The 14,032-nt window shown below is 32.9% G+C and overlaps 3 protein-coding genes across 7 annotated transcripts in view; 2 read left to right on the top strand and 1 right to left on the bottom strand.

Annotated features, from left to right (window-relative positions):
* The window catches only part of LOC111457707, a 4,853-nt gene extending 1,953 nt beyond the window's left edge, over positions 1–2,900 (top strand). For 4 of the 5 annotated variants that reach the window (XM_023100073.1, XM_023100072.1, XM_023100071.1 and 1 more), the window contains exons 3-7: positions 274–465; positions 722–1,632; positions 1,961–2,168; positions 2,291–2,420; positions 2,507–2,900. In XM_023100073.1, the coding sequence (XP_022955841.1) occupies positions 875–1,632; positions 1,961–2,168; positions 2,291–2,420; positions 2,507–2,757 (1,347 nt within the window). In that variant the 5' untranslated portion in view covers positions 274–465; positions 722–874 and the 3' untranslated portion in view covers positions 2,758–2,900. The remainder of the gene's footprint in view (positions 1–273; positions 466–721; positions 1,633–1,960; positions 2,169–2,290; positions 2,421–2,506) is intronic. The other variant, XM_023100074.1, reaches the window with a different exon arrangement.
* A 3,190-nt stretch (positions 2,901–6,090) lies between these two features.
* On the bottom strand, positions 6,091–6,956 carry LOC111457710 (protein DMP2-like). The gene has a single exon (XM_023100077.1). The coding sequence runs from the start codon at positions 6,733–6,735 to the stop codon at positions 6,175–6,177; it is 561 nt and encodes a 186-aa protein (XP_022955845.1). The 5' UTR covers positions 6,736–6,956; the 3' UTR covers positions 6,091–6,174.
* Positions 6,957–8,802: 1,846 nt separating this feature from the next.
* On the top strand, positions 8,803–12,600 carry LOC111457709 (probable prolyl 4-hydroxylase 4). The gene is made up of 7 exons (XM_023100076.1): positions 8,803–9,044; positions 9,170–9,227; positions 9,321–9,425; positions 10,222–10,279; positions 10,906–11,081; positions 11,339–11,408; positions 12,108–12,600. Exons 1-7 carry the CDS (start codon positions 8,899–8,901, stop codon positions 12,404–12,406), a joined length of 912 nt encoding a protein of 303 aa, XP_022955844.1. The 5' UTR covers positions 8,803–8,898; the 3' UTR covers positions 12,407–12,600.
* The last annotated feature ends 1,432 nt before the right edge of the window (positions 12,601–14,032 follow it).

A 14,032-nucleotide genomic window follows, 5' to 3' on the forward strand; every position in this document is an offset into this window, starting at 1 on the left:
TTTTTTTTTTTTTAAAAAAAAAAAATCCGTTTCCAAATCATCATTACTACTAGTCCATAATGCATAGCAGCAATTATTAATAATTAAAAAAAAAAAAAAAAAAAAAAAAACCTTGTACATGTAACATGATATGCTAGGAACATCGAAATATCTTTTTCGCAGTGTTTGTTTACTTCTCTCTCTTCTGACCACCGACCCCCTTCCAACCCAGATACGTCTATCCCCTCCTTTTTCTTTTGTGTTCATTTTTATTTTTTACTTTCATTACATGAGGGGGACCCAGGACAACCACCTGGAGAAAGTTCAAGATTTGATCAACTATGCTCATTGTCGCCAGAAATCAAAGCAACCTATAAAGATGGTGAAAGGAGAGATTAAATTCAACTCACAAGTGATGAAACATTTCAAAGTTTCTGTTGCACCTGCCAAGGAAAACTTCACCACAGCTAGACTCAAACTGATAAGGTATGAAAAAAGTACTCTCTCACATCATACTTATCCTTTCAGAAACAGTGAGCTTTGTCATACTCAAGAGTCAAGTCCAATTGGAAGTTTTTTTCTACGTTCAGTGGAAGTAGTTGGTTCCCTTTTGGTTTATTTGGAAAATGGAGCTCAACAATACTTCACCATTGTCAACCTTCTTCTCAAGTAATGGAGTAGATGTTCCTTGTCTTTATGTTATGTTTCTCTCTCTCACTACACTGTTGCTTCTACTTTTTAGTTTGGCTGTTGGTGGCATCTCCATTGATTCCCACATGACTTGCTGTTGTCTCAAAGATCAAAGGGGAAACTTAGCCAATCCCCAGATTATTTAATGAAGTTTTGAAGTCGTTATTGCCATAGAAAGAATTGAGAGGTCCTTCATTTAGCTGACATGTTGAGGATGCTGAGGAGTAAACTCCGGCGCCTCTACTCAAGGTTATGGTGGCTGATATGGAAGCACCCGAAGCGCAGAGTTATCATCAAAAGATTTGGGAAGATGAATGTAAAAGGTCGACAAAAAGGCAATAAAAATAAAGCCAGAGTCTATACAAAGAGCCAGGTGCCTGGTTCTGTCATTGAAAGGCCATTTCGAGTTGCTACATTCAATGTTGCCATGTTCTCTCTTGCTCCTGCTGTTCCGATTGCAGATAAACCAACGTCATTCGGGTTCGGTAGAAGCCCTGTGAGTCATTGCCCAAAGAGTATACTAAAGCAATCTCCATTGGATACTGCATTAAGCAAGCCAAAAGTTTCCATTAATCTTCCTGACAATGAGATTTCGTTAGCAATCAACAAGTTGCCGGGCTTATCGAAAACGACGGACGAAAGGTACTTCAAAAGCCAAGTCCCAGTAAGGTCTCCTGTGTGCTTTCCATTCTCCATATCTAATTGGCACTGTGAAGACCACTTGGCAAGTGGTAGAACCATCCTAGAGGTTCTTAAAGAGGCAGGTGCTGATATATTGGCTTTACAAGATGTGAAGGCCGAGGAATCGAAAGGCATGAAGCCTTTATCTGATTTAGCAGCTGCTTTAGGGATGCATTATGTATTTGCTGAGAGCTGGGCTCCTGAGTATGGAAATGCTGTTTTGTCCAAATGGCCTATAAAAAGATGGAATGTTCAGAAGATTGCTGATGATGATGATTTCAGGTTTTTATTTCTCTTCTCCCATCACTCACTGCAAGAATGAGAATCGAAAGTCTATTGAGAATTGTTGGGAGAGGAGTCCCACGTTGACTAATTAAGGGGAAGATCATGGGTTTATAAGTAAGGAATACTATCTATGTATGAGGTTTTTTGGGTAAGCCCAAAGCAAAGCCACGAGAGCTTATGCTCAAAGTGGATAATATCATACCACTGTGGAGAGTCGTGATTCCTAACAAAATCATCATATTTTCTATAATCACTTTTTTGTTTTCACCTTCTGGGGAAAGGTAGCAATGATTATCTGATGGATTGAGTTCAATTTGGATCACAGAAACTTGCTAAAGGTCGCCATCGACGTGCCCGGGACGGGAGAAGTTAACATCTACTGCACTCAACTTGACCATCTAGATGAGAATTGGAGGATGAGGCAGATTAATGCCATAGCAAAATCAGTTGATTCTCCACACATCTTGGTGGGTGGACTCAATTCTTTGGAGAGATCGGATTACTCACCCGAACGATGGACCGACATCGTCGAGGTAATCTCCATGCTTGAACAAATCTATTCTCCAAACAGTTAAACCAAATATATTGATGTGTGTGAAAGAAACCTCTATGTGGATCATGAGAAGTTGATAAATTCGAGTTTTTACGACTGCAGTACTACGAGAAGGTCGGGAAGCCGACTCCAAAGGTGGAAGTGATGAAGTTTTTAAAGGGAAAAGGCTACATAGATTCAAAAGACTACGCAGGAGACTGTGTGCCAGTGGTGATCATGGCCAAAGGCCAAAGTATGAGACATTGCTTAAACTCATGAACCGTTTTCCTTTGAAATATACTGAAAATCTTTGCTCATTTCATATGTTTTGCAACACAGATGTGCAGGGAACCTGCAAATATGGCACGAGAGTGGACTATATCTTAGCGTCACAGGATTCAACGTTTAGATTCGCCCCGGGTTCATACTCGGTCATTTCATCGAAAGGTACTTCCGACCACCACATTGTCAAGGCAGAGTTTGTAGCAATGGGACAGAGAGGTAGCAGAGGGCAGAAGGATTTAAAGCAAAGGATTGCAAGGTTGACTCAAACATGTTCTTCAATAGGTATGTCATTGATGCGTACTTAGATACTTTTTGCTAGTATACAAAAGTTTATCAGTTCGTACTATTTTGAAAAAAAAAAAAAAAAAAAAAAAAAAAACCCGAACTTCTTAAACCTATTTTTATTGAAATTAACGAGTTTATGAAGACTCATATTATTCTTGGTAAATCATTAAAGTTTATACAAAGTTGGTGTACTACTCGACTTTTTTATAGCGTTTCAATGCTAACGTTCTCCTCATTAAAAAAATGACTTGCACATCATTGCTATAGTATTATGCAAATATCAACTTTTTTATAACATTGTTTTTTGTAATCAATCGAGCTAGTTTCGTTTTCTATTATCTATTTTTGAATTTTTCAATTATTGTCTAATTGACTCGATTTCTTAATATATTCTTCAGTAGGTACGTAAAATTAGTTAATCAATCATCAAAACTTAACAATAAATAAATTCAAGAAATAGACCACTATGTGCAATATCAATGCAATCATGTACATATTAACCCATGCAATTTTAATGGTACGGTCGAAAATGAAGTTTTATGACTAAGCTCTTCCCGTTCGAAAATACAAAAAACCAAGAAATTTTTTTTTTAAACTTAGACCCTTTATATCGAAACACGAAAAACCCTCATAATTCACGTAAAAAAAAAAAAAAAAAGATTTAGAACCTTAATGAAAAAAGTTTTCATATAAGTTTGAATTAATTTAAATATAAAATATAAATATGTACATTTTTTATTAGCTCCACTTTTAATAATAAAATGCAAACTTGTGTATAAATCCTATAGTTAATTTCTTTTAAGTATGAATTAGAAACAGTCTTGTTTTGAATTTTTCTTCTAATTCTAACTTATTGTTACTATCAATTCAAACTATATTAAATAATATAGGGTTGTATAAATAAATTAAATATAAAATGTAAATTTATAGATTCTTTATTCAAGGATCGATAAGGGTATTGTAGGTGAGATTGTGTCGAGTCATGACATTTTTTTAATTCAATTAGGTTATTCATTTTGTTTATTTTTTTAACTTAAATAATTGTTATTAAATAATAAACCCAACTCAACCCTAATTTTTTTTTAATTGGGTTGTTTTGGGTTTTTCAAGTTATTTACTTAAATTTTTTATTTTTAATGAAAATAAAATATTTATTTATTTATTTTTAAATACTTAATTAAAATTTACAATATATATAATGAAAAATTACTTTTAAAATAATTTTTATATATAATTAATAAAAATGTATCTTTTAAAAAATGAAGAATAAATTGAAATTGGTTGGGTCGAACCAATTAGAAATTTATAAATCAAAGTTTTCATTTAATTGAATACAAATGACTGAAGTTTTTTTATTGAAGTTTTTTGAATCACGACCTTAACTTTATTTGATTTAAATAATGGAAGTATTATTATTATTATTATTATTATTATTAAATTTATTGATTTTTAATTAAAAAAATATTTTAAAAATGAATCAAATTTATATATAAGTAGCCTCACTAAGGACACCTTGTCTCCACGGCTCTATTTGTGACATCCAATCAAATCCAAAAGCCCTTGGAAATGGCCACCTCCGCAATTAAGAAACCAACCTCCACCGGCGCCGGCGACGTCATCAAAATGCTCCCGTCCGGAACCATCTTCCTCTACCAATTCCGACAGCGGCAAGTGCAACCCGTCCAACAAAGTTCTCGTCGTCGTCCTCGCCATCATCTGCGCCCTGTTTTGCATACTCTCTTCCTTCACTGATTCCTACGTCGGCCCCGACGGTACCGTCAATTGGATCATCCATCTCACTCTCTGTGTTGCTTATTGTTGTGTTCAATTAATTTCTAACTTCCATTGTTATGATGTTAAAAAAAAACTCCCACATCGACTCGTTGAGTTCGGTTGAGTTCAGTTATAAACATATTTGTATTTGTTCCGGTGTTCAGTTATAAACTTATTTGTATTGATTGAGTTCCTTTAATAGTATGAACAATGAACATGTATATTCTTATTAATATTCATATCCTTTAAATAGCATAAAATACAACCACTAACGTCTAAGAATAATTAGCGAAAATATAAAGTTATTAAATATTAAAAATAAAAATAAAATATATTATAAATCAAATAAAAAAAATATATTAAGATATAATATCTAAAATATATTTTTCAAATATTATATCTTTTCTTGAGTTTACTTGTAAACGAGTTTATCTATATGGTTGAATTCAGTCATTTGATTTTAAATAAATTAAAATCTCTCTAATCAATAAATTTTAAAATATATATTTTTATTTATAATATAATTATAAATACAATTTATTTTATTACTTAACTCTTTAAAAAAATAATTTTTTAATATATATTAAGATGGAGTAGTAAATTTTAATTAAATATTTGAAAATAGATTAATAGATATATTACTGGCTGATAATTTACTTTTGTTAAAAATAAAAATTTTAAAAAATGATTTGAACAACTTGAACCAATCTGATCCAAAAGATTTATTGTTGGGTTGAGTTTATTATTTAATAAAAATTGTTTAGGTCGAAAAAATTTACGACACGAACAATTGAATTAGATTTAAAAAAATATTCTAACTCGACACAATCTCACCTACAACACTCTTACCTGGCCTTCAATAAATTAATCTATTTTTTTTTCCCTTTGAATGTTCATTAAACGTGGAATTTGACCTTGCGAACTACTAACTAGTCGTACTTATGAAAGTAATACGTACAACGAGTCTATAAATTAAAATTTTATATTTAAATTATTTATTTAATATTAGTTTGAATAGGATAGGAATAATAATTTAGAATTAGAAAAAAAATTCAAACCAAGACCCTTTATAATTCATAGTTCAAGAAATTAAACCTTAGGGATAAGGATGTTAAGGATTATTGGAAATAAGTCACGCGTTAATTAATTTAGTGGAAGATCATGAATTTATAAGTGAAAAATACTATCTCCATTGGTACGAGCCCTTTTGGGAAGCTCAAAGCAAAGCCATGAGAGCTTATGCTTAAAGTGGACAATATCATATCATCGGAGCTCTTTTGGGAAGCCCAAAGCAGAGCCATGAGAGCTTATGCTTAAAGTGGATAATATCATATCATCGTGGAGAGTCGTGATTCCTAATATGGTATCAGAGTCATGAACTTAGTCATGTCAATAGAATCCTCAAATATTAAACAAAAAATTGTGAGTCTCGATTAAGGGGAGGCTATTTGAGAGCTCCATAAGTCTGAGGGAAGAGGGTAAGGGGTAACCCAAACCTGTCGGAGTCATTTATAACTAATATAGTAATATTTGATTTATAACAAATTTATTAACATATTATTTATTATATGCTTCGTATCATACCCAATTAATATAATGATGAATTTGTGAAATTACATATTTAGATATCCAAACACTCCCTTCATCGTTCAAATGTCACATCATCATAATGCACGTTGAACCCGCACGCCGGAAGTTGCAGACGACTCAAAATACCCAATTCCATGGCGAGTATTCGGGAACATCACAAACACCGCGCTCGAAACCACTCCGACGACCGGCGGCAGAACCTGAACCAACAACTTATCCGCCGCCGCAAAGCTCGGGAAGAAGAGGCAGTGCACAGTATCGGAGTCGAGAACCACCAAAGCCCCAAAAACCAGAGCAGACAAAGTAGCGTGTACGAAATCCCCTGCCCTAAGCTTATAGGCTGAAAGATCCACCGTTTTCGACTCCGGCGCCGGCCACATTCCGAACGCTGTAGCGAATCCCCAGTGGAGAACGCCGTCGTCGCCAGTGTAGGAATCAGTGAAGGAAGAGAGGAAGCAAGAGAGGCCGCAAAGGAGGATGAGAGTAATAGAGAGGGATTTGTTGACTGGTTCGCAGTGGCCGCGGTTGGTGAGGATTGGGCTGAGGAATTGAAAGAGGAAGACGGTGCCGGTGGGGAGGAGGCGGATTAGGTTTCCGGCGCCGGCTAGGGCTTTTTCTGTGGCGGAGATAGCCATGAATTAAATTGGGGATTCGATTGATTTGGTTCCGATTGTTCTTGATTTTGGTTTGATTTGAGGGATTTGAGTGTGGTTGAAGAGGAATTTGGAGATTTAAAGAAATGGATTGAAGCAGGAAGATATCCATTTTCATTGGGTTTTGGCTTATACGCAAATGAATGGAGAAGATGATGGAGCTTGTTTTCCTTTTACTTGCACAAAAGGTTCGCAAAATAAGGTGTTTTCATAAACTTCAATTTCAATTTTGGTTTTTATTTATTTATTAAATTAATAAAAATACTTTAATTTTCAATTTTTTTTATATAACTTTTTTTTCTTTTTTCATATAAACCATTTATCTATATTTCAAATAACCATTTTTTTAATTTATCTTAAAAATAAATTATTTATTAGTGTATAAATTTATTCTAAACTTGATATATATATATATATATATATATATAATTTTTAAATAATTGCATTTTATTAATGAAATTTTTAAAAGCTTAGTATTTTGGTTTAGAAAATTTAAATTATTTTTTAAAAAAAATATATTAATAATTTTATTTTTTAAAGCTCAAGTTTTAAGTGTTTTTTTTTTAACTTTTTCGAAAATTTAAGAGTATTATTTAAAATTTTTGGAAGCTCATAATGTTTGTGGTATTTTCTATAAATATTTATTTTAATCCTTGATTTTCTAAAATAATTATTTTAATTTTAAGAAATAAGTTATATAACTAAATAATATGAGTTTGGAGTAGAAAAATAACTTAATAAAATTTTAAAAAAGAACTTTTTAAAAATATATGGAATAAAATAGAAAATTTTAGAATTTAAGTTTTTTTTCCTTTTTTAATTTCTAAAATAGCACGGTCTTAAAATTTTGTATATATATATATATAATAGATATATATATATATAGTTCAATGAGTTAAGATATATATCATCGACTATGATATCAACGGGTTGAATCTCTAATCTCACGTGTTGGTATACTTAAAAAGAAAATAAATAGATCTAAATCGTTCTTGAATTTTACTCCATCTTAATTCACCTAAAAAAAAATTAATGGTTTAAAATGAATTAGTTGATTGTATCTTAAATTCGAAGGACAGGATCTCGGGCCTAAGTTGGGTGTATATTTAGTTATTAAAGTTTTAAAAGCATCATTTTCGTGTGAAAATAGTTTCAAGTAGTTTTCCGATGTTAACTTTTAGCTGTAATTGACCTAACTAAAACCCGATGCTTATGCTAAAGTGATAACTTTAATTAAATTAGTTTATTAGACTTTACCTTTAAAGGGCGGGATGATCATAGTTGATTGTGACAACCGCCAAAAAGTAAGCTTGTAATAAAGGTCATGCAACTCATTTCTATATGAACTGATCGGAGGTGTTTATTTCACGGGGACACATCCCAACATCCCAAAACAGTGCGAGGAATCTTTGTTTAAATAGAGAATAAGGAAGGGAGTCAAGAGTGGAGACACGCGCTTCAAGTCGGCTATCGACTTCTAGGTGTCACGTGCTCCCTTTGAATGGACGGGGCACCCTCCCTGGCTCGACCACACAAGAACTAGTTGAGGAGATTCGACCCCACGTGATTGGGCTCGAGTATACCGCAACCCTATGTATTTTTAAGAAATATTAAATTTAGTAAATATTAGGAAACATTAGTGTTTTAATTATAAATAATTTTTTTAATTAAAAAATTAAAATAAAAAACATTTATTTTTCAACCAATCCAACCAGCTCAATGGTATGAAAATGACATTTTTAAAGAAAAATTAAATACTTCAAAAACAATCCAAACACACTTTTAATGTAATAAAAATAGTTTCTTCAATTAATTTTCTTTATTTAAAATTAATTCTTAAAATTTGTACCATAAATTTAATAATTTAAAATCTAGAAAAATTATATTTTCTCCCAAAAAAAAATATACATTTATTAAAAAATAAATAAATAAAATAACCAAAATCAATATTTTTCCAGATAATTTTTTATTCTTTTACACGTGTCAGAGTGTGAGTGGCGGTTAGAAAGTTTGACAGTTAAAGAGCTTGGTAGACTGGTTTAACAGCTTAGGCGGCTGAACATCTGAAAATTTTCAGTAAGATAAAGAAACTTTTTGCTATTTTCTTCTGCTTCGTTCTCTTTCTCTACTGATCCGATTCAGTTCATGGAGAAATTTTGCAGTTTCAATCTGCTGTTTTTCTTCTCATTATCGATTTCGTTGCTTCTCCGGCGAGCTTCAAGCTCCTATGCAGGTTCCGCTAGCTCAATCGTCAATCCTGCTAAAGTAAAGCAGATTTCATGGAATCCTCGGTACTTCAATTTCTTGCCGTTCTGCTTCTTCTTTTCCTTGTTGTAGTTTCTAAGTTTTGATGATCTATTTCTTCGTTTGATGTTTGCGGTTCGATGTTTCCGTTTCAATTTGAATGATTATATAGGGCGTTTGTGTATGAAGGTTTTCTCACGGACTTAGAATCCGATCATCTCATCTCGATTGTGAGTAGAATTAGAATTTATTCGTTTTTCATTTGTGATACCGCAGTAGTACGCGATTTTTGTTTTGGTTAATTTTTTTTCTGTTTAAATTAGGCTAAAGCTGAGTTGAAGAGATCTGCTGTTGCGGATAATTTGTCAGGAGAGAGCAAGGTCAGCGAGATCCGAACTAGTTCTGGGGCGTTTATTAAAAAATCCAAGGTTTGTGCATAGTTTTCTTCTTATGGTTCTTAAGCTTCCAATAGCGAAGCATAGCGATTAGACAAGTTTTTGCTTCAATTTTTAGCTTGAATCACCATCAAGCCTAAATCTTAAACTCTTAGCTTGAAATTTATTGGTTTGATAGACTTTAGATTCCCTCATGGGCTCCAAGATTAGTTTGGTTCGTTCGACCGTCTATTGAATATTGGTTTGATTTATGAAGTCTAGCTACCTTAATATGAAATGAGTGAGTACATGGCCTTGTAGTAATTTAAACCTGAGATCATCTTTCTGAGATATTGTTATAATCACCATTTGAGGAAAGAAATAAAATGTAAAAGTGTTACTCAGTCAGTCTATTCATTGATCGATATTGATTGAGAAGGGACAGATGTTACTACTTCATGCCACAAGTTTGGGAGATTAGTATTTTGGATGTCAAATTTTGTGGAATGTGTTTAGCAGCCTTAGCTGATTGAAATTTCAAATTTGTCTGCTTTGTTGACTATTGTAGCTGGAAAGCATCAAATGCCATCCTTGATCCTTCTGAGTATACAGATAGGGAGCCAATTAGTATTTTGAATGTCAAATTTTAAAGAATGGGTTCAGCAGCCTTAGCTGCTTGAAATTTCAAAATTTTCTGCTTAGTTGACTATTGTTGCTGGAAAACATTAAATGCCATCCTTGATCCTTCTGAGTGTACAGATAGGGAGCCAATTTTACTTGTAAACCTCTAACCTGATGAGGCACTCTCTATATCCCTCCATGTAAACTCATTGTTCTATATCTCATGTAGGATCCTATTGTTTCTGGTATAGAAGACAAAATTGCAGCATGGACATTTCTGCCAAAAGGTATAATAACACTAACAAAAGGCGCAAATTTCTCGCTAATCCCATAGTCTTTAGCAACTTATCCTCCATTACAAACTGTTTTCCGTCATCAAAAACTGAAGATTGAATAGATTGACAATTGAGTGTGAAATTGTGATCTTTCTTAATGCAACTTTGGAGTTGAATAGATTGACATGATATAGGTTTGCAGTTGAATTCTAAATTTCTTATAACTGAAACCATAAAGAGAAATATTGGGCTATTTATATTAATATCTAACATGAAGAAAAAAAGAACAGATAATGAAACGTTGTGTCAGATAAGTTTTTGTCTTCATTTTTCTCCATGCGCTGGTATAGTTCTATCAGCAAGACTTTATTCCAATTTCCATATAAAATAGGGAACTTGGGAAGACATAATCCCCTCGTGAAATACATACTTAATCAAGCGATATACTGAGGAAGAATTGTGCAGCTGGGAAGAAACAGAGTTTCAATTTAGCCCTTCTCATTTATTTTTTTTTTAGTGAGAAAAGAAAAACTATGAATGGGAAACTCTATTCATATAAACACTTGACTCATGCATTGATAGCATGTCTGTGTATTGGTATAGCTGGTAAACCGAAACTTGAATATGCTTGATTTCAGAAAATGGAGAAGACATTCAAGTGTTGAGATATGAATATGGGCAGAAGTATGATGCACACTTCGATTACTTTGCCGACGAGGTTAATATTGCCCGTGGTGGACATCGAATGGCAACCGTTCTCATGTATCTTTCTGACGTAAAAAGAGGCGGTGAAACTGTGTTTCCTTCTGCAGAGGTCTGCCCTTGTATTTCTCTTCAATCCAATTGATTGCAACTTCCTTTTTTGTTGCTGTACTTCGACCATAATCAAGTGCCTTGGTTTTTGTTTGTACCATATTCTTTGAAAACTAATTTTCTCTCGAGTTACCTTACTGCGGCTCTTAGAATTGGAAAAGTTTCCTGTCTTGGTATTTGCATGTGCCATTATTAATTGATGGGTTTTTTTTATTCATTAAAATCTAAATGTTGAATATCTTCGTTCATCGAGTTCAGGAATCTCAAAGACGTCAGGCTTCTGAAACAAACGAAGATCTCTCAGACTGTGCAAAGAAAGGGATAGCAGGTGACTGTCTTCAGTTTTCTTACTCCTGTCCTGTGATTTGTGACGTTGGTTCAAACTCATCGAGATTTCTTATCGTTAAAAGATTTAGTTTGTCATCATATGTTTAAGAAGTTCGTGATTTGATTTGATTAGCTAGCTGTCACTCTTTATTAGCTAATTTTTCTCTTTTTGATTGCTTTGTAAAGCTACTTGTATAGCTGTGGGTGGAGGATGAAAGTCCATATCCACTAATTTAGAGAATGATAATGGGTTTATAAACAAATAATACTCTCTCCATTGGCCCAAAGCAAAGTTATGGGAGCTTATGTTCAAAGTGGACAATATCATACCATTATGGAGAGTCGTATTCGTCTAACATGGTATCAGAGTTATGCCCTAAACTTAGTCGTGCCAATAAATTGATAAATCCTCAAATATCGAACAAAAGGACTCCAAAAGAAAAGGAGTCAAGCCTCCTCGAAGGCAGTAAAAAATGACAAAGACTCCAAAGGAGTCGAGCCTCGATTAAGGGGAGGCGCACTTTGTTTGAGGGGAGGTGTTGGATGATAAAAGTCCTACCTCGGCTAATTTAGGAAATGATAAACAAAGAATACTCTCTCCATTGTTTTGATTAGGGGTTTGAGTTCATCATACAACTTTTTTTTTTTTTCTTTTTTTTTCTTTTTTACACTCTTTAATCTACGTGCTTGAGATATTCAGTGAAACCACGGAAAGGCGACGCTCTTCTGTTCTTCAGCCTTCATCCAAATGCTGTTCCAGACACAAGTAGTCTGCATGGAGGGTGCCCTGTGATTGAAGGCGAGAAATGGTCAGCAACAAAGTGGATTCGTGTCAATCCTTTCGACCAGATCGTGGGAGACTACATGAATTGCAGTGATGAGAATGCAAGTTGTGAGAGATGGGCTGAGCTCGGCGAGTGCATGGGTAACCCAGAGTATATGGTGGGATCTCCTGAGTTTCCTGGCTACTGCAGAAAAAGTTGCAAGGTGTGTTCATAAACTTCCTCCATTCTCTATGCACATTCCTTACCTTCGTGTGCCAGAAACTGAAAAGGTAGTTTTTTATAGAGCATTTTCATTGCAATGTTTTGTGACACTTAGCTGCGCGTATTGATTACTCGCTTATAATAGTCATCTCATTAGGGAGATTTTGATAATTATTGATATAAATTTGAAATAATTTTTATAGTTTTTCTCTTGAACGTGAGGTGTATAGACCTGTTAACCACATTGTCATAACTTCCTTCCTTTATCATTCATAATTTGAACAACTCTTCATGAAACGAAAAATATGTCTCGCTTTAAGCTTTGGGGTAGGTTAGGTTATTATTGTTAAGAATTATTGAGAGTAAGTGCCATATTCCCTAATTTAGGGGATAATCATGGGTTTATAAGTGAGGAATACTACATTTATTGGTATGAAGTCTTTTGGGAAGCAGAAACAAAGCCACGAGAGCTTATGCTCAAAGTGGACAATATCATATCATTGTGGAGATCGGTGATTCCTAACTTTTCTTTTTTTTTAGTAGTTTTGATTGGGTTAAATTTTTGAAAAATCGAATATTTATATCAATTTACAATTTTTTTTTATTTTTTTTAGACCAACGCGTAAGTAGAGTTACAACTCAATCCTATACTTTTTTATAAAATTATTATGACGATTAAAAATATTTACTTATAAAATTATTATAATGATTAAAAATATTTACTTATGAAATTACTACCCTTATAAAATTATTATGATGATTAAAAATATTTTCCGTTTATAATCCATGATAGAGATATATAAAAACCAACCCCATTAATTAAAATTTCAGATTTATCCAAAAAAAAAAAAAAAAATTAACTTTGGATTAAAAAATGAAAAACATTTTTCAATCTCAAAATTCCACTAATTAAAAGTCAAATCATAGGAAAAAAAGTATTCCACAGATCAGACGGTCAGAAATGATTGCTGTCTTCACCCAAATTGAGAATTTGTTGAAGAAAAAGATTACAAAAGAGGGAGACGGTCATGATGATCTTTTGGATTGGTATTTAAGGATATTTAGGTTTTTGTCGTTCCGTTTTGGTGATTTAACAACAAAACCTTTCAAAATATCTATAGATATTGATTATAGGTAAACAGTTTTCTATTAAAATACTATTTTACATTGTGATATATAAATAGTATTTATATGTAAACAGTTTTCTATTAAAATATATAATTAATATTCACAATTATGGGTAGAGGACTTTCTACGGGCCGAACAACGTATACTCAAGCCTTTAGCCCTGTTTTGTGAAGTTTTAGAAAATAGGGTAACTTGTATAACACATAACTTCAATAAGGGGGATGCAACCAATATATATAACCGAGTTCTTCCATTCTTCCTTTAACAAGATTTCACGGCCCATTCAGATATATCAAAGAAGATAAATTAGTGCTATATAAAGTCAAGAATTTTGTTATTTTATATAAAATTGAAAAGTGAATACTATTGTTACTTTTGCAAGAGGCCCTATATGTTTGTAGCTTGTACGGATAAGGTTTTTTTCGAAATTCAGTATGAAAAATACATTGATAACATAAATAAAAAGCAACCAATGAAAAATTTCAAAAGAAAAAAAAAAAAAAAAAAAAAA

The sequence above is a fragment of the Cucurbita moschata genome, unplaced genomic scaffold, assembly GCF_002738365.1.
Source record: "Cucurbita moschata cultivar Rifu unplaced genomic scaffold, Cmos_1.0 Cmo_Scf00020, whole genome shotgun sequence".
NCBI lineage: Eukaryota > Viridiplantae > Streptophyta > Magnoliopsida > Cucurbitales > Cucurbitaceae > Cucurbita > Cucurbita moschata.

Coding starts and splice junctions, on each gene's coding strand:
- LOC111457710 (XM_023100077.1), bottom strand. CDS start 6,735: ATGGCTATCTCCGCCACAGAAAAAGCCCTAGCCGGCGCCGGAAACCTA.
- LOC111457709 (XM_023100076.1), top strand. CDS start 8,899: ATGGAGAAATTTTGCAGTTTCAATCTGCTGTTTTTCTTCTCATTATCG. Junction 9,228..9,320: donor CCGATCATCTCATCTCGATT/GTGAGTAGAATT, acceptor TGTTTAAATTAG/GCTAAAGCTGAGTTGAAGAG. Junction 11,082..11,338: donor CTGTGTTTCCTTCTGCAGAG/GTCTGCCCTTGT, acceptor CATCGAGTTCAG/GAATCTCAAAGACGTCAGGC.